The sequence below is a fragment of the Pleurodeles waltl genome, chromosome 7 (genome assembly GCF_031143425.1).
Source record: "Pleurodeles waltl isolate 20211129_DDA chromosome 7, aPleWal1.hap1.20221129, whole genome shotgun sequence".
NCBI classification, from domain to species: Eukaryota; Metazoa; Chordata; class Amphibia; order Caudata; family Salamandridae; genus Pleurodeles; species Pleurodeles waltl.
In genome coordinates, this window is record NC_090446.1 from 865,397,906 (window position 1) to 865,421,442 (window position 23,537).

At 47.0% G+C, this 23,537-nt stretch overlaps 1 protein-coding gene across 1 annotated transcript in view; it reads right to left on the reverse strand.

Moving 5' to 3' along the window:
• Positions 1–1,587: 1,587 nt before the first annotated feature.
• Positions 1,588–23,537, reverse strand: part of LOC138245655 (histidine--tRNA ligase, cytoplasmic-like) — a 119,554-nt gene continuing 97,604 nt past the window's right edge. The window contains exons 13-14 of the mRNA XM_069199402.1: positions 17,276–17,364; positions 1,588–2,113 (exon numbers count right to left, since the gene is read on the reverse strand). Of these exons, the coding sequence (XP_069055503.1) occupies positions 17,305–17,364 (60 nt within the window). The 3' untranslated portion in view covers positions 1,588–2,113; positions 17,276–17,304. The remainder of the gene's footprint in view (positions 2,114–17,275; positions 17,365–23,537) is intronic.

Below are 23,537 nucleotides of genomic sequence, written 5' to 3' on the forward strand. Positions count from 1 at the left end.
ACAATTCAAACACAACATTTCATTCCCCACAGAGATCTAGAACCTCTTATCTCACACAGGAGACAAGATTACCAGGACACAATAGGAATAATCCTAGTAGACAATTATGATGTCTACTATTTAGCTGGGATCTCTTTAGTAAGTGTGGGTTCCATTCTCAGAGTATTTCCCTATTTCGTACTGACTGGCCATGACACCCAGTCTCACCCCCTGATTTCTAAGACACTTTGATGCAGGGTCCCATCATGGCACCTGCATACATGTAACAAACGTGCAGCATTAGGTATACAGTTGACAAAGCATCAAATAGCGATATGCTGGGGAATGAGTAGAATAAGGAAGCTTAGGTGTTGAATATAAGAGAAATGGGCAATAGCAGAAAAGAGGAGACTCAGATGTCAGAACTGATGAGAAAGTGGCAGAATAAGTGGGAGAGTGGGCAGAAATGTTAACTAATACGACAGACATAACAGAAAGCATACACAATAAGGGGTCCGAAACCCCACAGCAAGAGGGGTAACAATATAGGTGAAAAACATAGGAGCTCTATTTTCCAGTGAGGACATGAAGAGGAGTCCAGGGCAGGACAGCCTAATTATGATAGGATATTTGCTATCGGATGGGAAATGACGCCGCTGGAACAATGCAGGAGGAGAGTAAATCTGTTGTCCCTGTAAACGTTTGGGGGAGAAAACTATGCATGGTCTGTGTGTTCTGGGTATCTTTGTGCATCATAATCTGATGTGTACAATGTTTTGCGACTGGATATTTAAAAAACCATACATAAAGATGTTAAAAAACAATAATCATGCATTTTGTGGTTAATTAATTCACCATCTTTACTCCTTTGTAAGTATTTACAAGTATTCCAAAGCCATCATATTCACATACCAGGAGTAGGGTAGGTAGGAAGGAAGGCAGGGACCTGAGCCACACAGTGCAGTAGGGGCTAAGACTGGCATAATAGGAAGTAGGAGGAAGCACTGGAAGGTTAACAAGGTTGGACACAACAAAGAAGGAGAAGCTACAATCAGTCGGGCAGCAGGTTCACAACCAGGTTAGAAAAATAGGAAGGACACTGGGTATGAAGAAATACACAAAGGTTAGGGGGCATACAAGGGAACTGTGAGGAATTCCCTATATAGTACAGCAGCACATAAGGAGGTGAAAAGGCCAGTCAAAGTGGATATATGGGAACCCAAAAATGGCAGAGACTTGCCAGGACGGTAATCTCTGCTGCACCACATAGACATCTTAAAAAATGCAGAGGAGTGCAACACTGCCTGGTGAATCCATATAGTAAATCAAACAGCTGGGGATGAGAATTTCACACAGTGAAATCGAGAGGCACCACGCTGCACAATTCAGAAGAGTGTACAATATATGCAACCAGTATGACATATGCTTCTTATTTAATCTCATCTATTTCATCAGTCCATATCCTGTTCATTTCTTTCCTCCTTTATTACTCCCCAGCACTCTAAAGCAGCCTGGGGCTGCATAAACAACAGGCAGGCAACCAACATGAATACATGACCTATTATGCTCACAAACGTTAATGTAAAAATATGCGTAGACCAAATTATTGACAATAGTATCTCGATGTCATTTATTTAATTAAAAAACAAAACAAAAAAAAAACAGCCTCATTTAGAACATTCCCACATACTGCGTACGGCACAATAAATACTGGTGTTAATGTAATGTGATTAAAAGTTCACACATCACACTTTTAAGTCCAAATGCTATTTCAGTAGATCTGCAAATATTCGTTTGTGAACAATGGGAAAGATCTTTTCAGAATCTGAAAACATGTTGTCATCTTGAGGCTCTGCCTCTTGTCCAGTGAGTGAATGAACCAAAGTTTAGCCTTGCGGATGATATGTGGTGTAGTCAAAAGATATTGCAGAAGAGCCCACCACATTTTTATACCAGTCTCCTTTTTGGGACAGTCTGTACTTCAAGCCCTCGCTAGACTGAAGAAAGTAGTAGGACTTTGACCCCAGTAGGCAAGTGGTCTTCCAATATTTTACAAAAAGTCTTCCTCTCGTGCTCCAGGATCAAACACTTGTATTGAGGCAGAGTCCCAACTCTCACTCACCACAAAGTGAACCTGGATAAACAACAAAGGCAAACAAGTTATAAAGCTATAAACTCTAAACAAATGCAGTTCGGTTCAAAATCATTAATTGCAAAAAACTCAGAAAAAAATACTATATGGAGAATAAAGAAGGAGATAGGAAGTGATTAGAATTATTGAAAGCAGTCATCACCCAGCAATCGAGGCACTGTAATGTGGACTCTCGTGTTGAAAAGGACAATGGTTTGCACAGAATTAGAGAGACTTCCTAAAATGCTGCTGGCTTTGGGATAGCCAGTCACATGTAGGCCACTGAGACCAACTCTAGCTAAGACAAACCAGACTTCAGTAGGTACCAGCCTTGAGAAAATGTTTTGCATTTGCCTTAAGACCAGTCCACATGTCGAGATGTGCTAACTGATAATGAAAGTACAAAAATGAATTAAATACGGGCCCACATTATAAACACAGTTGATGTGAAACTTCAAAATCATCACACTATAATGATAAAGTAACCCCACTTTGCTGTAGCTGAAGAAGTCATTTACAAATACAGCAACTTTGTTGTGTATGCTTTGTTTCGTCTCGTCCTCTTTCTCTGCTAGATACAGCTAGAATCTCGACTCAGCGCACAGAGAAACCAATAACTGGTTTCTCAGTGCATGTTTCCTTTATGATCTAAACAGGATTCTCCAACAAGTAACTTGTGAACTATTTGAAGTAGTTCTCCTGTGTGCAGCCCAACTCACTAAATTAGAAGCTTTTGTTTGATCAAATTAATGTATGTATGCCAAAATTGAAAAGCGTGTATGCGAGACAAAAATGTGTGCATTTTCAGAACTCATAAGCTGGTGTTGGGAGAACAATGGTAGAACTTCTAGAATATATTTAAAGCGGATATCTGAGTGATAAATTATGGAGGCCTTGGGTAAACTTATTACTAATATTATTTTCTTGCTGCTTGGGGCATCGCAGCAATGGCTGTTATCCATGATGCACTAAGGTGATCGCTTCTGGTAATCTTGCATATAGTGGCCACTAATGTAGTCTTGTTTGATGTTCTCACGATTACTACACTAATATTGTTGGTAGCTAGGGATGGATTTCACGGATATAATTAACTCCTATAACAGAAAACTTTTAGATTCCCTGATATAAAAGTTTACTGTAGTTAGTTTCTCAGCTGCAGAAGGTCCTGGGCCCGATTCCCTTTGCACGAACCTACAGGGGCCTTCCATAAATCAACAGAGAGGGATGAAAGCGCAGACCGAGGCGATAAGTGGGGAAAGTGTAGGGAAGCTTTCAAAGGAGGAATGGGAGCTTTGAGGAGTAGAAAGCAAAAATACATTTCAGGCATGTTCATTCTTGAAATCTAACATCAGCGGCCAACAAACTATTTTGGGTGAGGCCAGGGTTGGTTTTCACGGAAGGAATCAATGTAAATGGACTATACAAGAGCAGCTCGTTTTTTTTTTTTTTACTGTGCCTATTGTCGGGCATTGGATATTTTGAACTGATCACTCTGAGTTTTCACCGTACGTCAGAGACTGTAGTAATTTAAGGCCAGATTACAACCTTGGCGGAGGGGATTACAGAGTCTCAAAAGTGATTTATATTCCGTCCGCCGTTTTACAAGTTCCATAGAATATAATGGAATAATACGACGGGCGGGATGTCCATCAGGTTTGGGACAGAGTAATCCCCTCCGCCAAGGTCATAATGAGGCCCTTAGTCTGTAAAATAAGGGTAGAGATGTTCCCTCCAACTCTACTAAGTATTATATCTGAGTTATATCTATGTATCATTTCAGATTTAAGCATTGGATTGTACACAGGAATACTTCTGCTGCCTGTCACTCCCAACAAACAGAAACCTGCTGGATGTCTCTACCCAGGGGAAGACAGAGACCCAAAAAAGAACACTTTTTCAAACAGTGGGCGACACTCAAATTTCTGCCATCCTCCCAACCAAGAACTGTGTGTCTTGGAGAAAGAGATCAGGATGGCCTGAAATCCTGGTTGGTCCCAGGGAAACAGAGCACCTGAAACACTGTCCTTCTTAGCAGACTAGTTGACCAGTTGTAACTGGTCTGATGCTCTAATTACCTGAAATAGGGAAGTGAGTGACAGTTAACTTACACTCAGTGTGAGTTGGTATCTGGAAAAAGATTCTGTTGTGGAAGGTAAGAAGTTGGTGTAAGCACAAAGGACTGCACTGACAGCTAAGTAAAGGGGGTACAATCTAGTGGTCTTGGCAGACTTGGAATCACAAACCAGAGATTCCCTAGCTTGGACGCCTGCCTGCACAAGGTCATTTACCCTCATCCAGCCCCTCTGGCCTGGTTGAAGGAAACAGTCAGCCTGGAGCCGGGTGTCATACTTTGCTACTGAAGTGGGAAGGGGCTTCCAGTGGCCACCAAGAGTAATGGACACGAAATTTGACTGTCAAAATGGAGAAGCCATATGGAATTGAGTTATTATTTAAAACACTATAACTCTGCAATGGCTGATCTAATTTGTGTGGTTTTGGCTGTATTGTACTTACTTACCTTCGGTAACTATTCTAGTTGCAGATTCCTTACCTTTTGAATTCCCCCAGGTGTCAGACTGGATCCAGAGACTTTTTCTACAAGCAGTACCTCTGCGTGCCGTTAGGTGGCGTCTGTTGTCTCCATGGGAGTCGGTGGCGTCATGTTCGCCGTGATTACGTCAAAGTCGTATATAGGTGCCACCCCAGCGTGCTGAGGTCAATTTATTTTTTCAGGACTTTCTAGAAGTGCGGAGCCACGAAGAACTCCGATGGTGGTGCGCCAAAACGAGGGCCTTTTAAGAAAAGTTCCTGCGCCTAGAAATCAGTTCGCAGAGCAGGGAGGATGGGCAGGTCGATAAGGAATCTGCAACCAGAATATGTCTCTACCAGATATATCGTTCCTGAAGGTAAGTAACTTGTACATCTGATACAGGCTTCTAGTTGCAGATTCCTTATCTATTGAATAGATACCTGAGCAATACCATCCCCGAAGGTGGGCTGCGAACCAGGATCACACCAGGCAGTCCTGTATGACCGAACAACCAAAGTAGCCGTCCCTACGGACCAGAGTGTCCAGGCAGTAGTGCTTGGTGAACGTGTACAGTGTTGCCCACGTGGCTGCCTGACAGATATCCATGACTGGAATGACTTGTGCAAATGCTGTGGTAGCTGCAGTTGCTCTAGGTGAGTGAGCTCGCAAGCCATGGGGGCTGGTTCTTTGCCAAAGCGTAGCACATTTTGATGCATAGGAGGACCCATTGTGAGATGGTTCTCTTTTGCACCGCCTTCCCTCTCTTCACACCCCACATATCCTACAAAGAGTTGGTCGTTCACCCAGAAGTCTTTAGTACGATCAAGGTAGAACACCATCGCTCTTTTTGGGTCCAGGCAGTGGAGTCTCTCCTCTTCATGTGAGGGATGTGGGGGTGGGTAAGAAGTAGGCAAGGTGATGGACTGACCTACATGGAAGGGAGTTACTACTTTAGGAAGAAAAGAAGCCCTAGTGCGGAGTACCACTTTGTCAGCATGAACTGCCAGAAAAGGTGGCTTAGATAACAGAGCTTGGAGCTCACTTACTCTGCGAGCAGAGGTAATGGCAAACAAGAAGGCAGTCTTGATGGTTAGGAGCCGTAAATGGCAGCTATGAAGCGGCTCGAATGGCGTGCACATCAGATAAGTGAGGATTACATTTAAATCCTGTAGGAAGTTGGCTCTGTATGTGCTATTTCAAAGTAAGGAATAGCATGCACAGAGTCCAAGGGTTCCCCTTAGAGGTAAAATAGTGGTAAAAATAGATAATACTAATGCTCTATTTTGTGGTAGTGTGGTCGAGCAGTAGGCTTATCCAAGGAGTAGTGTTAAGCATTTGTTGTACATACACATAGACAATAAATGAGGTACACACACTCAGAGACAAATCCAGCCAATAGGTTTTGTTATAGAAAAATATCTTTTCTTAGTTTATTTTAAGAACCACAGGTTCAAATTTAACATGTAATATCTTGTTTGAAAGGTATTGCAGGTAAGTACATTAGGAACTTTGAATCATTTCAATTGCATGTATACTTTTCAAGTTATTCACAAATAGCTACTTTAAAAGTGGACACTTGATGCAATTTTCACAGTTCCTGGGGGAGGTAAGTTTTTGTTAGTTTTACCAGGTAAGTAAGACACTTACAGGGTTCAGTTCTTGGTCCAAGGTAGCCCACCGTTGGGGGTTCAGAGCAACCCCAAAGTCACCACACCAGCAGTTCAGGGCCGGTCAGGTGCAGAGTTCACTCTGGTGCCCAAAACGCATAGGCTAGAATGGAGAGAAGGGGGTGCCCCGGTTCCGGTCTGCTTGCAGGTAAGTACCCACGTCTTCGGAGGGCAGACCAGGGGGGTTTTGTAGGGCACCGGGGGGGGGACACAAGCCCACACAGAAATTTCACCCTCAGCAGCGCGGGGGCGGCCGGGTGCAGTGTAGAAACAAGCGTCGGGTTTGCAATGTTAGTCTATGAGAGATCAAGGGATCTCTTCAGCGCTGCAGGCAGGCAAGGGGGGGGCTTCCTCGGGGAAACCTCCACTTGGGCAAGGGAGAGAGAGACTCCTGGGGGTCACTCCTCCAGTGAAAGTCCGGTCCTTCAGGTCCTGGGGGCTGCGGGTGCAGGGTCTTTTCCAGGCGTCGGGACTAAGGTTTCAGAGAGTCGCGGTCAGGGGAAGCCTCGGGATTCCCTCTGCAGGCGGCGCTGTGGGTGCTCAGGGGGGACAGGTTTTGGTACTCACAGTCGGAGAGTAGTCCGGGGGTCCTCCCTGAGGTGTTGGTTCTCCACCAGCCGAGTCGGGGTCGCCGGGTGCAGTGTTGCAAGTCTCACGCTTCTTGCGGGGAGTTGCAGGGGTCTTTAAAGCTGCTCCTTGAAACAAAGTTGCAGTCTTTTTGGAGCAGGTCCGCTGTCCTCGGGAGTTTCTGGTCGTCGTCGAAGCAGGGCAGTCCTCAGAGGATTCAGAGGTCGCTGGTCCCTTTGGAAGGCGTCGCTGGGGCAGAGTTCTTTGGAAGGCAGGAGACAGGCCGGTGAGTTTCTGGAGCCAAGGCAGTTGTTGTCTTCTGGTCTTCCTCTGCAGGGGTTTTCAGCTGGGCAGTCCTTCTTCTTGTTGTCGCAGGAATCTATTTTTCTAGGGTTCAGGGTAGCCCTTAAATACTAAATTTAAGGGCGTGTTTAGGTCTGGGGGGTTAGTAGCCAATGGCTACTAGCCCTGAGGGTGGGTACACCCTCTTTGTGCCTCCTCCCAAGGGGAGGGGGTCACAATCCTAACCCTATTGGGGGAATCCTCCATCTGCAAGATGGAGGATTTCTAAAAGTTAGAGTCACCTCAGCTCAGGACACCTTAGGGGCTGTCCTGACTGGCCAGTGACTCCTCCTTGTTGCTTTCTTTGTTCCCTCCAGCCTTGCCGCCAAAAGTGGGGGCCGTGGCCGGAGGGGGCGGGCGACTCCACTAAGCTGGAGTGCCCTGCTGGGCTGTGACAAAGGGGTGAGCCTTTGAGGCTCACCGCCAGGTGTTACAGCTCCTGCCTGGGGGAGGTGTTAGCATCTCCACCCAGTGCAGGCTTTGTTACTGGCCTCAGAGTGACAAAGGCACTCTCCCCATGGGGCCAGCAACATGTCTCTAGTGTGGCAGGCTGCTGGAACTAGTCAGCCTACACAGACAGTCGGTTAAGTTTCAGGGGGCACCTCTAAGGTGCCCTCTGGGGTGTATTTTGCAATAAAATGTACACTGCCATCAGTGTGCATTTATTGTGCTGAGAAGTTTGATACCAAACTTCCCAGTTTTCAGTGTAGCCATTATGGTGCTGTGGAGTTCGTGTAAAACAGACACCCAGACCATATAATCTTATGGCTACCCTGCACTTACAATGTCTAAGGTTTTGCTTAGACACTGTAGGGGTACAGTGCTCATGCACTGGTACCCTCACCTATGGTATAGTGCACCCTGCCTTGGGGCTGTAAGGCCTGCTAGAGGGGTGTCTTACCTATACTGCATAGGCAGTGAGAGGCTGGCATGGCACCCTGAGGGGAGTGCCATGTCGACTTACTCGTTTTGTCCTCACTAGCACACACAGGCTTGTAAGCAGTGTGTCTGTGCTGAGTGAGGGGTCTCTAGGGTGGCATAATACATGCTGCAGCCCTTAGAGACCTTCCCTGGCATCAGGGCCCTTGGTACCAGAGGTACCAGTTACAAGGGACTTATCTGGATGCCAGGGTGTGCCAATTGTGGGATCAATGGTACATTTTAGGTGAAAGAACACTGGTGCTGGGGCCTGGTTAGCAGGGTCCCAGCACACTTCTCAGTCAAGTCAGCATCAGTATCAGGCAAAAAGTGGGGGGTAACTGCAACAGGGAGCCATTTCTTTACACAAGCCCCCCCCCAGCCCACAGGCCAGGAGACTCAGCCAAAGCTGGAAGAGTCTTCCTAGTCTGTCAGGCGAGGAAGAGTAGAGGAAATGGCTGGTTTGTTGCAGGGCCTACTCTGCCTTACATCCTCCTGTTCAGGTCATTCCCTCTGGGGAACTGACCCACTTCCACAGTGATAGGACCTAGTCTGAACTGCCTCTTGTCTGTGCTTTTTATGTCTTTACCCATTCTCTCTATTTTGAGGTCAGAGGTATCCACCTCTGCTAATCTTATCTTAGCCAGGGTCACCCCTAGCTTACCCAAAGAGGTTACCCAGAGCTGGAGTAACCCCACCATGACCAACAGGGTCAGGGGGCCTAACTTGTTATTTGGCATGGGGTCAGACCACCATGCCAAGGATAGTGCAGCCATAAAGGCTAACACCCAGCAGAGGCCACTGACAGCTGTCAGTGCCCAGAACCACACCTTTAGCTCTTCACCTACAAGGGAAGGGGCTAAGTTACAGGCTTCTTTGGGTTCAGGGTGCCTGTCTGCTGTATTAGAGTGGGGGGTTACCACATCTTGTAGTAAACACCCTTCTTCCACTCTTTCTTCTGTTAGCTGAGGAGCCACCCACTCAGGCTTAACAGTTGCCTGACTAGCCAGGACTTCTTGTGGGTCAGGTTGGATTTTATCAGAGCCACTTTTGGAGTTCTCCCCCACTGGAGCAGAATCTCCTTGGCTGGCTGGAACCTTGGCTAAAGGTTGTCCACCTTTCCTACTCTGTTTCCTTTTCTTTTTCTTCTGGGGCCTACTTGCATTTACTGCAGAGGTAGGCACTCCAGACTCCTTGGGAGAGGACTGGCCATGGACCAGTTCTTCTCTTAGGCTCTGACTAACCTCTGGGTAGTCATTTCCAAGGAGACAATCAAGGGGGAGGTCTGTACTGACTACCACCCTTCTCCAGCTAAAAGTTCCACCCACTTCTATGGGCACAAAAGCCACAGGCCTATTAGTGACCCTGTCTGGGCTAACTCTTACTCTGGCCATCTCACCTGGGATGTACTGGTTTGAGAACACCAGCCTGTCATGCACAATAGTGTGACTGGCACAAGTGTCTCTCAGGGCAGTGGCTGGGATTCCATTCACCTGTAGGTGGTGGAAGTGTCTACTTCCCTCTGGAATCTCCAACTCACCTGTTGGGCCCTTTTTCCAGTTGAAGGCTATGAAGACCTCCTCATCTGAGGAGTCATCCCCAATGGCTACACTGGTCACCCCTGGGATTTTGCTAGGGGGTTTGTTTTTGGGACAAGAAGTGTCCTTGGTGTGGTGCCCTGTCTGTTTACAGTTATGGCACCATGCCTTAGTGGCATCCCAGCTCTTACCCTGGTACCCACCTTTGTTTTGGGTTGTGTCTCTGGGCCCACCCACCTGGTCTGGTTTTTGGGGGCCTACAGGGGACTCTTTTTCTTTGTTTCTAGTGTCACCCACTTTCTCCTGGGGAGGCTTTGTAACCCCTTTCTTTTGGTCACCCCCAGTGGAAGTTTTGGTTACCCTAGTCTTGACCCAGTGGTCTGCCTTCTTTCCCAATTCTTGGGGAGAAATTGGACCTAGGTCTACCAGATACTGATGCAACTTTTCATTGAAGCAGTTACTTAAAATGTGTTCTTTCATAAACAAATTATAAAGCCCAACATAGTCATACACTTCATTTCCAGTTACCCAACCATCCAGTGTTTTCACTGAGTAGTCAACATAATCAACCCAGGTCTGGCTCGAGGATTTTTGAGCCCCCCTGAATCTAATTCTATACTCCTCAGTGGAGAATCCAAAGCCCTCAATCAGGGTACCCTTCATGAGGTCATAAGATTCTGCATCTTTTTTAGAGAGTGTGAGGAGTCTATCCCTACACTTTCCTGTGAACATTTCCCAAAGGAGAACACCCCAGTGAGATTTGTTCACTTTTCTGGTTACACAAGCCCTCTCAAAAGCTGTGAACCATTTGGTGATGTCATCACCATCTTCATATTTTGTTACAATCCCTTTGGGGATTTTCAACATGTCAGGAGAATCTCTGACCCTATTTATGTTGCTGCCACCATTGATGGGTCCTAGGCCCATCTCTTGTCTTTCCCTTTCTATGGCTAGGATCTGTTTTTCCAAAGCCAATCTTTTGGCCATCCTGGCTAACTGGATGTCCTCTTCACTGGAGTTACCTTCAGTGATTTCAGAGAGGCTGGACCCTCCTGTGAGGGAGCCAGCATTTCTGACTACTATTTTTGGAGTCAGGGTTTGAGAGACCCTGTTCTCCCTAAATAGGACTGGTAGGGGGGAATTTTCCTCCAAGTCACTATCTTCATCCTCTGTGTTGCCATCCTCAGAGGGGTTGGCCTTTGCAAACTCTGCCAACAGCTCCTGGAGCTGTAGTTTGGAAGGTCTGGGGCCCATTGTTATTTTCTTTATTTTACAGAGTGACCTTAGCTCCCTCATCTTAAGATGGAGGTAAGGTGTGGTGTCGAGTTCCACCACATTCACATCTGTGCTAGACATTATGCTTCTAAAAGTTGGAATACTTTTTAAGAAACTAAAACTGGTTCTAGAATCTAATTCAAACTTTTACAAACTTTTAAACTCTAAAAGAAATGCTAAACAGGATCTAACACAAGGCCCTAGCAGGTCTTTTAGGAATTTAGAAAACTTTTCAAATTGCAAAAATCAATTTCTAATGACAATTTTTGGAATTTGTCGTGTGATCAGGTATTGGCTGAGTAGTCCAGCAAATGCAAAGTCTTGTACCCCACCGCTGATCCACCAATGTAGGAAGTTGGCTCTGTATGTGCTATTTCAAAGTAAGGAATAGCATGCACAGAGTCCAAGGGTTCCCCTTAGAGGTAAAATAGTGGTAAAAATAGATAATACTAATGCTCTATTTTGTGGTAGTGTGGTCGAGCAGTAGGCTTATCCAAGGAGTAGTGTTAAGCATTTGTTGTACATACACATAGACAATAAATGAGGTACACACACTCAGAGACAAATCCAGCCAATAGGTTTTGTTATAGAAAAATATCTTTTCTTAGTTTATTTTAAGAACCACAGGTTCAAATTTAACATGTAATATCTTGTTTGAAAGGTATTGCAGGTAAGTACATTAGGAACTTTGAATCATTTCAATTGCATGTATACTTTTCAAGTTATTCACAAATAGCTACTTTAAAAGTGGACACAGTGCAATTTTCACAGTTCCTGGGGGAGGTAAGTTTTTGTTAGTTTTACCAGGTAAGTAAGACACTTACAGGGTTCAGTTCTTGGTCCAAGGTAGCCCACCGTTGGGGGTTCAGAGCAACCCCAAAGTCACCACACCAGCAGTTCAGGGCCGGTCAGGTGCAGAGTTCACTCTGGTGCCCAAAACGCATAGGCTAGAATGGAGAGAAGGGGGTGCCCCGGTTCCGGTCGGCTTGCAGGTAAGTACCCGCGTCTTCGGAGGGCAGACCAGGGGGGTTTTGTAGGGCACCGGGGGGGACACAAGCCCACACAGAAATTTCACCCTCAGCAGCGCGGGGGCGGCCGGGTGCAGTGTAGAAACAAGAGTCGGGTTTGCAATGTTAGTCTATGAGAGATCAAGGGATCTCTTCAGCGCTGCAGGCAGGCAAGGGGGGGCTTCCTCGGGGAAACCTCCACTTGGGCAAGGGAGAGGGACTCCTGGGGGTCACTCCTCCAGTGAAAGTCCGGTCCTTCAGGTCCTGGGGGCTGCGGGTGCAGGGTCTTTTCCAGGCGTCGGGACTTAGGTTTCAGAGAGTCGCGGTCAGGGGAAGCCTCGGGATTCCCTCTGCAGGCGGCGCTGTGGGGGCTCAGGGGGGACAGGTTTTGGTACTCACAGTCGGAGAGTAGTCCGGGGGTCCTCCCTGAGGTGTTGGTTCTCCACCAGCCGAGTCGGGGTCGCCGGGTGCAGTGTTGCAAGTCTCACGCTTCTTGCGGGGAGTTGCAGGGGTCTTTAAAGCTGCTCCTTGAAACAAAGTTGCAGTCTTTTTGGAGCAGGTCCACTGTCCTCGGGAGTTTCTGGTCGTCGTCGAAGCAGGGCAGTCCTCAGAGGATTCAGAGGTCGCTGGTCCCTTTGGAAGGCGTCGCTGGGGCAGAGTTCTTTGGAAGGCAGGAGACAGGCCGGTGAGTTTCTGGAGCCAAGGCAGTTGTTGTCTTCTGGTCTTCCTCTGCAGGGGTTTTCAGCTGGGCAGTCCTTCTTCTTGTTGTTGCAGGAATCTAATTTTCTAGGGTTCAGGGTAGCCCTTAAATACTAAATTTAAGGGCGTGTTTAGGTCTGGGGGGTTAGTAGCCAATGGCTACTAGCCCTGAGGGTGGGTACACCCTCTTTGTGCCTCCTCCCAAGGGGAGGGGGTCACAATCCTAACCCTATTGGGGGAATCCTCCATCTGCAAGATGGAGGATTTCTAAAAGTTAGAGTCACCTCAGCTCAGGACACCATAGGGGCTGTCCTGACTGGCCAGTGACTCCTCCTTGTTGCTTTCTTTGTTCCCTTCAGCCTTGCCGCCAAAAGTGGGGGCCGTGGCCGGAGGGGGCGGGCAACTCCACTAAGCTGGAGTGCCCTGCTGGGCTGTGACAAAGGGGTGAGCCTTTGAGGCTCACCGCCAGGTGTTACAGCTCCTGCCTGGGGGAGGTGTTAGCATCTCCACCCAGTGCAGGCTTTGTTACTGGCCTCAGAGTGACAAAGGCACTCTCCCCATGGGGCCAGCAACATGTCTCTAGTGTGGCAGGCTGCTGGAACTAGTCAGCCTACACAGACAGTCGGTTAAGTTTCAGGGGGCACCTCTAAGGTGCCCTCTGGGGTGTATTTTGCAATAAAATGTACACTGCCATCAGTGTGCATTTATTGTGCTGAGAAGTTTGATACCAAACTTCCCAGTTTTCAGTGTAGCCATTATGGTGCTGTGGAGTTCGTGTAAAACAGACTCCCAGACCATATAATCTTATGGCTACCCTGCACTTACAATGTCTAAGGTTTTGCTTAGACACTGTAGGGGTACAGTGCTCATGCACTGGTACCCTCACCTATGGTATAGTGCACCCTGCCTTGGGGCTGTAAGGCCTGCTAGAGGGGTGTCTTACCTATACTGCATAGGCAGTGAGAGGCTGGCATGGCACCCTGAGGGGAGTGCCATGTCGACTTACTCGTTTTGTCCTCACTAGCACACACAGGCTTGTAAGCAGTGTGTCTGTGCTGAGTGAGGGGTCTCTAGGGTGGCATAATACATGCTGCAGCCCTTAGAGACCTTCCCTGGCATCAGGGCCCTTGGTACCAGAGGTACCAGTTACAAGCTACTTATCTGGATGCCAGGGTGTGCCAATTGTGGGATCAATGGTACATTTTAGGTGAAAGAACACTGGTGCTGGGGCCTGGTTAGCAGGGTCCCAGCACACTTCTCAGTCAAGTCAGCATCAGTATCAGGCAAAAAGTGGGGGGTAACTGCAACAGGGAGCCATTTCTTTACAAATCCCATTGGGGCATGATAAATGGGATAGGTGGGAAGAGATGTGTGAGGCCTTTGAGAAACCTCCTAAAAATGGGAGATTTGAATAAAGAAGGTTGGTCAGGTAGTCTCAGAAAGGCAGAGATAGCAGAAAGATGGCCCTTGAGGGTGTCCAAGGCAGAGCCCCATTGGGCAAGAGAGCGAACAAAGAGCAGAACTTCAGAAAGAGGTGCAGAGAGAGGATTTACAGATTTGTCGATACACCATGCCACAATTTTTTTCCAACGACAGGCTGCCAAGGGACGCCTGGCTGCCAAGATGACATTACAGACTATGGGTGGAAGGTCAAAAGCCATCAACTGACGCCGCTCAATCTCCACGCAAGGAGGCGGGGAGTGGACAGGTTTGGGTGGATGACCGTCCCCTGCTGCTGTGAGAGAAGATCCTCCTAAATGGGCAGTCTGATCAGAGGCAGAGGAGCTATGACCATGCTCAAGAGCTCAGGATACCAGACTCTTCGTGCCCCTTCCAGAGCCACCAGGATAATTTGGGCCCGGTCTTGCCTGATTTTCTCCAGAACTCTGGGCAGAAGTGGTATGGGCGGAAAGGCGTACAGGAGGCCTGAGTTCCACTTGAGACGAAAAGCATCTCCGAGTGAGTGCCGCCTAGGAAACTCCAATGTGCAAAACAGCTGACATTGCGCGTTCTATGCGGAGGCGATGAGATCTAACCAAGGCTCTTCCCACTGCTGAAAGAGGCCTTGTGTCACCTCTGGACAGAGACGTCATTCACGACTATGAATCATCTGCTGAGTTCGTCTGCTCTGGCGTTCAAAGACTCTGCCAGATGTTGAACCACCAGGAAAATGTCCTGATGTTCCAGCCATGTCCAGAGACAAAGCGCCTCTTGACAAAGAGTCCACGACCCCACTCCGCCTTGTTTGTTGCAGTACCACATAGTGGTGGTGTTGTCCTTGAACACTTGCACTGCTTTCCCTTTGAGAAAGGAAAGAAATGCCTTCAATGCTAGTTGAATCGCCCGCAGCTCCAAAAGACTGATATGGAGCCCAGATTCCGCCAGAGACCAAAGGCCTCTGATCTCTGCCTCTCCCATGTAGTCGCCCCATCCCAGGAGTGACGCATCTGTCACTACGGTGAGGTCTGGTTGGGGAAAGGAGAGGGATCTTCCCTTGACCCAATCTTGATTCGTTAGCCACCACTAAAGATCTTTCACAGTTCCTGCTGAGATCTGGACTTTGTCAGAGAGTCTCCCCTGATGCTGTGCCCACTGGAACTACAGGCCCCACTGCAGAACCCGTATGGCCTTTTGAACCAGCAGGATGCAGGAGGCCATGAGGCCCAGCAGCCTTAGAGGCATTCTCACCGAAATCCAGGACAGAGGCTGAAACATCGGTATCATAGCCCAAATATCCTGGACTTGCTTTTTGGGAGGATAAGCCCAAAACTGACCTATATCCAGAACAGCTCCTATGAAAGGGAGCATCTCAGAAGGAGTCAGGTGTGACTTCGGCATGTTTATAAGTGAACCCCAGCGAATGCAATAGGTTCGCCCTAGTCTGGAGGTGGGAGACGAATTTCTGGGGCGCATCTGCCTTCAGGAGCCAGTCGTCGAGGGGAAGACTGGGGCCCCTAACCTGCACAGATTAACTGCAACCACTACCATCACCTTTGTGAACACCCGTGGGGCGCTGGTAAGGCCAAAAGGGAGCACGGTGAACTGAAAGTCCTTGTGGCTTACCACAAATCTTAGGTGACATCTGTGGTCCGGCAAGACGGGAATGTGGAAGTATGCGTCCTGCAAGTCCAACGATACCATCCAGTCTCCCGGGTCCAGGGCAGATAAGACCTGAGCCAATGTCAGCATCTTGAACTTTTCCTTTTTGAGGAAGATATTGAGGGACCGAAGATCTAAGATAGGACAAGGGCCCTTGTCCTTCTTTGGCACCAGAAAGTGATGGGAATAATGACCATGACCTACTTCTGACGCAGGGACCCTCTCAATAGCTCCTTTGGCCAAAAGAGCTCTGACTTCCTCGCGGAGAAGTGCCATATGGTCCTCTGATATGTGGTAGAATGAAGGTGGCATGGCTGGAGGAGAAGACTCGAAAGAGAGGGAGTAGCCCTTCCGAACAATCTGGAGGACCCACCTGTCCGTGGTAATGGATTTCCAGTGGAGCAGATGACGTTGAATCGTGCCGCCAACTGGTTCCAGGTGTTCCAGCGGACTAGGAAGGTTTGGAGGCCAAGGAGAAGCAGGGGTGGGGGTGGACTGAAGCTTTCGGGTTCATGGCCCGACACTCTGAGCATGACTTCAGGTCGTGATCGCGGTCCAGGCACCAAAGACACACGAGGTGCAGCTCCATCACCGACATTATTCGGTGACACGAGTCGCAGGGCTTGAAACCAGTCTGGCGGGTCATCCCTCGAAGCATCCAGGACTTTGTCAAAAATTGTTGACAAAAATGTCGTAGTAGTCAAAAAGCGCCTGAGGTAGCACTTCTCCGGATCTGTGCATAGGCAGGCACGGCAAGAAAAGAACTGACGTCAGCACGTCGGGTTGGCGTCCATTTATAAGACTGTGATGTCATCTCAGCGAGCACGACACCACCAACGCCCGCGGAGTTGCCCTATGCCACCTAACGTCGTGCTGAGGTACTGCTCGAAGAAAAAGTCTCCGGATCCAGTCTGACGCCTGCGGGAATTCAAAGGGTAAGGAATCTGCAACTAGAAGTCTCTATCAAATAATCATAATTTACTTTCTGATTTTATTAAATTGGTCTAGGAGCTTTACTGAATGGTTTCTTGATCCCAGTGTTGTGCTGATTCTGCTAATTCTGAACACATACACTCTGAAGGAGCCTTCTGTCTCAATTCTGCACTTCTGTTAGACAAGGCTTTCTTAGAGAAACAGTGTTTACCTGATTAGGAGCTAGTTTTGCATAGGGGTGGGAGATTTGCCCCAGTGAGCAACCCAGCTTCCTACATTCCAGTTATTAATTGTAATCATACTGTATGCATAATCACAGTCTTTTTTCCACTTTGTTCTAGTAGATCTCATTTACATACATTATACTCTGGTGATTTAGGATTTTGGTCCCCTCAGTTTGGCAATAGAATAAAGTTCATATAGCTCTTTCCATAAACAATAAACTGAGAAGAACTTCAAGGTGCTTAGAAGGGCTTAGCAAAAAGCTGGGAAGAGCTGCAGCAAGGATCAGGTAACTATCTTCTGGAAGAAAGCAGCACTAGGACAGCATTACCACAGCAGTGGAATAACTAAGCATAAACAGTTCTTACAAAAGTAGATCACAGGCACTGGACGTTTTTCAGGAATGGCTTAATCTTTTCCTGATTTCTTCAATAAGACTTCCCCTCGGAACATCAACCTGTGCAAAAAATGGAAAAGAAGAACCAAGACAAATCAATTAATATTGTATAGCCATTATTAGCATGGAGCAAAACAATAGGGATAGATGGCAGTGGGGTGCAGCTGATAGCAAGTGCACTACAACGTAATATCTTAGAGCACTTTATGTCACGGTACTGACAACTCAATAGTGTTTAAAGCTGGAAGATGCAAATCTTGAAGAAACTTCCAATGAAGCACTAATATGCCATTTCCGAAAGACAGCCACAAATGGGGAATTTTGTGAAGATTCACCAAAAAGACAAGTCAGCAATGAAAACTGGATATATTGTGTATATAACGATGCTTTCATTGTGCCAAATTACATCTTGTGCCATAATGATACAATGGTCATTCCACCCTCTCAACCTCCATGTGCCTAATAAAATGTAAGGGGCACCAATAAGCTATGTGTAAAATGATGTAAAAGCTGTGTTTAAGCATGTGCTCTGCATATAAAGAGGGCGCATGGGTTGTAGATCTTTCGGTACAAGACTGGGGGCCTCATGAATTGCTTGGAGTGGTATTCTTGGGGGAATACTGATTTGGGTAACTGTGAGTGGTCCATTTATTGTAGATTCAGTAAACATCCCGCAAGATGTGACACAGGGTTGTTGAGGGTCAATCTACAGCCAGTAAAATTGCACGCAAGGGCTGCAGGGAGAGGTGCAACCTAACTCTGGCCTGTTCTTTGTTAGACCTGGCATCCTTCGTGTGGTTTCCCCCTAACCTTTTGCCTTCAGACCTCCTGTTTTTGAGGATTTTGTTTTTACAGGCCTTAGAATTCTGCACACTTTACCACTGCTAACCTGCGCTAAAGTGCTTGTGCTCTTTCCCTAAAACATGGTAACATTGCATATACCCAATTGGAATACTTAATTTACTTATAAGCCCCTAGTAAAGTGCACTACATGTTCCCGGGGCCTGTAACTTAAATGCTACTAGTGGGCCTGTAGCATTGATTGTGCCACCCACTTAAGTAGCTCTTTAAACATGCCTCATGTCTAACATTGCAGAGCCCGTGCGTGCAGTTTTCAACTGTCACTTTTGCTCAGCCCAAACCTTCCTTTTTAATACATAAAAGCCACCCTTAGGGTAAGTCTTGGACAGTCTGAGAGTAGGGTGCAATATATTTAAAAAGTAGGACGTTTTAGTTTTACATGTCCAAGCGGGGAAAAAAATCTTAAATTAGTTTTTTCCCCCACTTCAAAGACTATCTCTACCATAGGTTAACATCGGAATTGCATTATTACGCTTTATAAGCATTTTCAAATGGGAGGAGGTAACCCCTTCAAGTTTGATGTCTCTAGAATCACAATTTAAAATCCGAAATTATGTTGAAGTCGGATTTTAATTCTGACAATGCAACTTTTAGAAAGTGGGCATTTACTTGCTTTAGTCATTTGGTGTCTGCAGCGTTTCTCTGGTCAAACTGCTAGTTATAGTTGGAAGATGGGCTTTGTGTATTCCTCAGATAGCCACACACAATGGGAGTTTAGGTGTGACTTCATGGGCCATCCTGGACAAGATGGTAGGGAGGATCTAGACACAGCCTCACTTACACCTGAATAGGCTGTTCCCTGTCCCCACACAAAAGGCTGCATTTTTCCTGAGGTAGCCTAGAGCCAGGACAGGAAAGGCAGAACATCTATACACTTTGGAAGCATGTTTTTGAAGTCTCCCCCCCATCAGAGGCACCACTGGGTACAAGAACTGGACCTCGGACACCACCACTTCAGTATCCTTCTGGACCGGTGTATACTCTGCCAGGAAGAAAGACTGCTGTGCTGCTGAAGGACTGCCACTCTGCTGGACTGCAATGCACTCTGCTAGACTCCTGTGTTGCTGGGCAGACCTGTTGTCTGCTGCCTTCTTGCCTGGGGGTAAGAAGGATTGGACCTGCATCTCTACAACTTAGAATCCAGAGTGACTCCAAGGGCTAGTTGGCTAGCCTCCTGATCTGAAGTCTCAGGGACATAAAAGACTTCCAACCACCCTGCTTCTGCACCTGGACTCTGCCATCTGAGAGTTTGCCCTGCCAAGTGGTGCCACTGTAGTCCTGGACCCTTGGAAGTGGGCCAAAGGTGCTTCCAAGTGGAACTAACATCTTCTCTGCTGATCAGTGCATCCCCGAGTAGAACCGACACATCGCCACAGCTTAGTATTTGCCATTTCATATCATATTTACTATTCGGAGGTCAATAACTTGTAATTTCTGTTAGTTGGTGCTGCTGGATTGGGAGATTCTCAACTGCTGACATTACAGCACCAAAAAATAGGCTACTCATAATGAGGCCTGTAGCGTTTTAAACATTCATAGGATTTCTATTAATATTAACAGGTGTTAAAGCGCTAACCAGAAACATAATAAATCCTTGGCAGATGTTTTTAATAACCAACAATAACTAACGCTTTGCGATCAATGATATCTGCCATTAAAGAGATGAAGGACTAAGTCAATTCTTCCCAAATTTAAATATCTGAATCTGAAGGTTACACAGTCATCTTTGCAGTGGGCACAACACTCCTTAAGCTATCTTTCCATCTTAGCCCATAATGGACGGTCACTGTTAAACAGTGGGAGACATGCACGAGGGTAGCCAGGTGTTCACATTCATAATAACTACTAAGGGACATAATATAGCATGTATTCCAATTTCTTCTTTGCCATCCAAGTCATCAACACTACTGAGAGGAATGCATGTCAATACATTCATTATGTCCAATGCAAAAAAAGGTACTACAGGACAGTAACTTTGCATAAGACAGCAAGTAGCATCCTTTACAGGATGACTGTTACAGGTAAAGGAAGTCTCTCTAAAGTTCCTCAATGCTGGCTGGCCCAAAACGGCACTGCACACTGTTTCTTTATTTGCGTATTTCAGCAAACAGCAAATTTCCACAGAATGGAAGGAGTTTCTGACACTCCTCTTATTTTATGTGATCCCGAATTCCAAGGAAACTCCAGTTTTGCCATTTGGTAGCAGTATCTAACATGCTCCAACTCAGTTAAACAAATGAATACTTGAAGATATTTGATAAATAACTCAATGGGACTGTAAATTAACTATCACACCAATCTTCCAGCATTGAAGGTTGGTAAATAATGTTGAGCTCTTGCTCCATTGAATTTCCTACCACCCCCTCAAGTTTACTTCTAACTTAAATGTTGTTAGTGAAGGGGGGGAGGGGGAGGAAAGAGCATATTTTCCCTGCAGGATCTGGGCTGCAGAGTTAGTGACAAGTTGATTAGCCAACATTATCATTCCAACTTAAACCAAGCTACAAGAGAAGGTCAAATCAACGAGGTCTGAGAATACAAACTGCTAAATAAATTGATACAGATTAAAAAGAGGAAAGTTATTTATTAAAGCCTGTCAAGAAAGACATTAGCCAGGTACCGTCACCTTATGAGCTAAGGCCACTGTTCCCTGGGCCTTACTTCCGCCTATGAAGGACTGCAAGCCCAAGATGCAGTCAAACTCCCAAGTTCTACCATTAAATCTTCCAGCACCCCTGAAATTTTTTAGTGGAGACCCAAGAAATCGACATTGTTCCGTAATCAGTGTCATGCGCATTTCCAATGCAGATCTATGACATTTCCAGATGATCAAACTAAAGTAGCATTATCTTATCCTACTTGAGTGGGATCGCTGCTAACGTGAGATTTCCACTAATGGAAAATAATTATTCAATGCTGCATCATTTTTCTGCCTTCTGCGAACGTTATTCCCTAAGAAATCACATAAGATAATTAGTTGTTCAAGTTAAGCAAGGCCATCAAGACTTGGGTTCTGATTACAAGTTTAGCGGTCGAAAAACCCAACCACCAGACCCGTGGTGAGGAGACTGCCACTGACCTTGGGCCCTCCCCACCTGCCCTATTACTGGTTTTCCACTGGGCTGACCGGCGGACCGGTCAGTCCAGTGGAAAATGTCCGTTAGCACTGGACTTGGCTCCATCCACATGGAGCAGAGTTCAATGCCGTTGCACAGGGGGGCCGAGCAGTACCCTCGGAATGTGCAGACAGTGCGCATTCTGAAAGTGCTGGGGAGGAGGGCCCTTGCACTGCTCACAACAATGTTGTGGGCAGTGCAGGGGCCCTCATGTGGCCCCCAGCAATTGTTCTCCACATGCCTTTTCATGGAGGTTGAACTGCCCTGAAAAGGCTGACGGAGAACATGGTTGTAATCAGCAGGGCGCACTGACTTCAACGCCGATCTGGCTTATCACAACCAAGACTGCTGTCAGCCTATTGGGATCAGAGATCCTGGAGGAGACGGCAGTCCCCTGACGGACAGACCGCCAGTGTTGTAATGTGGCGGTCTGACCGTCACCACGAGTCTGGCGGTCTTGAGACTCGTAATCAAGCAGAGGTAACAAAACATTTAGGAAAGAAAAGGGGGTGGAAAACGGGATTCCTTTGGAATGAAGGAGCCTGCCTTGTTGAGTGAAGAAGTTGAGACCGTTCCAAATTGAGTAGTGAATATCATGCAGTCATCAGTTGCTCACGATACTAACATGAAAAAAATGACTCTGCCAGATGGATAGGAATATATTGTTTCATTACAATTAGTTTCAGGAGTCTACCGGAATTATTACATTGTTTCTACAAGTGGAGTCTTAAATACATCGTCTTTCGCAGATTTTATATCCTTATTAGAACACATATTGTACTAAGGCAAGGGTTTGTGATGTAGGGATGCCATCTCTGCTAGTTAAGCTGGATCTGCCTCTCGTCTTTTACATAACTGACCATAGTATCTTCTTTAAGTGAATAGCTTTTCTGCTAATGCTCCAATCATGGTGGTTCCATGGCTTCCTAAATCACGGATCTCAGCGGGTCCCTGTGAGAAAGTAGCCTCTTTCTAGCCTGGTTACCCCCACTTTTGGCCTGTTTGTGAGTATATGTCAGGGTGTTTTCACTGTCTCACTGGGATCCTGCTAGCCAGGGCCCAGTGCTCATAGTGAAAACCCTATGTTGTCAGTATGTTTGTTATGTGTCACTGGGACCCTGCTAGCCAGGACCCCAGTGCTCATAAGTTTGTGGCCTATATGTATGTGTTCCCTGTGTGATGCCTAACTGTCTCACTGAGGCTCTGCTAACCAGAACCTCAGTGGTTATGCTCTCTCTGCTTTCCAAATTGTCACTAACAGGATAGTGACCAATTTCACCAATTCACATTGCCATACTGGTACACCCATATAATTCCCTAGTATATGGACTGAGGTACCCAGGGTATTGGGGTTCCAGGAGATCCCTATGGGCTGCAGCATTTCTTTTGCCACCCATAGGGAGATCTGACAAATCTTACACAGGCCTGCCAGTGCAGCCTGAGTGAAATAACATCCACGTTATTTCACAGCCATTTACCACTGCACTTAAGTAACTTATAAGTCACCTATATGTCTAACCTTCACCTGGTGAAGGTTGGGTGCAAAGTTACTTACTATGTGGGCACCCTGGCACTAGCCAAGGTGCCCCCACATCGTTCAGGGCAAATTCCCCGGACTTTGTGAGTGTGGGGACACCGTTACACGCGTGCACTATACATAGGTCACTACCTATGTATAGCGTCACAATGGTAACTCCGAACATGGCCATGTAACATGTCTAAGATCATGGAATTGTCACCCCAATGCCACTCTGGCATTGGGGAGACAATTCCATGATCCCCCGGGTCTCTAGCACAGAACCCGGGTACTGCAAACTGCCTTTTCAGGGTTTGCACTGCAGCTGCTGCCAACCCCTCAGACAGGTTTCTGTCCCCTGGGGTCCAGGCAGCCCTGGCCCAGGAAGGCAGAACAAAGGATTTCCTCAGAGACACCCTCTCCCTTTGGAAATAGGTGTGAAGGCTGGGGAGGAGTAGCCTCCCCTGGCCTCTGGAAATGCTTTGATGGGCACAGATGCTGCCCATCTCTGCATAAACCTGTCTACACCGGTTTAGGGATCCCCCAGCCCTGCTCTGGCGCGAAACTGGACAAAGGAAAGGGGAGTGACCACTCCCCTGACCTGCACCTCCCAGGGGAGGTGCCCAGAGCTCCTCCAGTGTGCCCCAGACCTCTGCCATCTTGGAAACAGAGGTGTTGCTGGCACACTAGACTGCTCTGAGTGGCCAGTGCCAGCAGGTGATGTCAGAGACTCCTTCTGA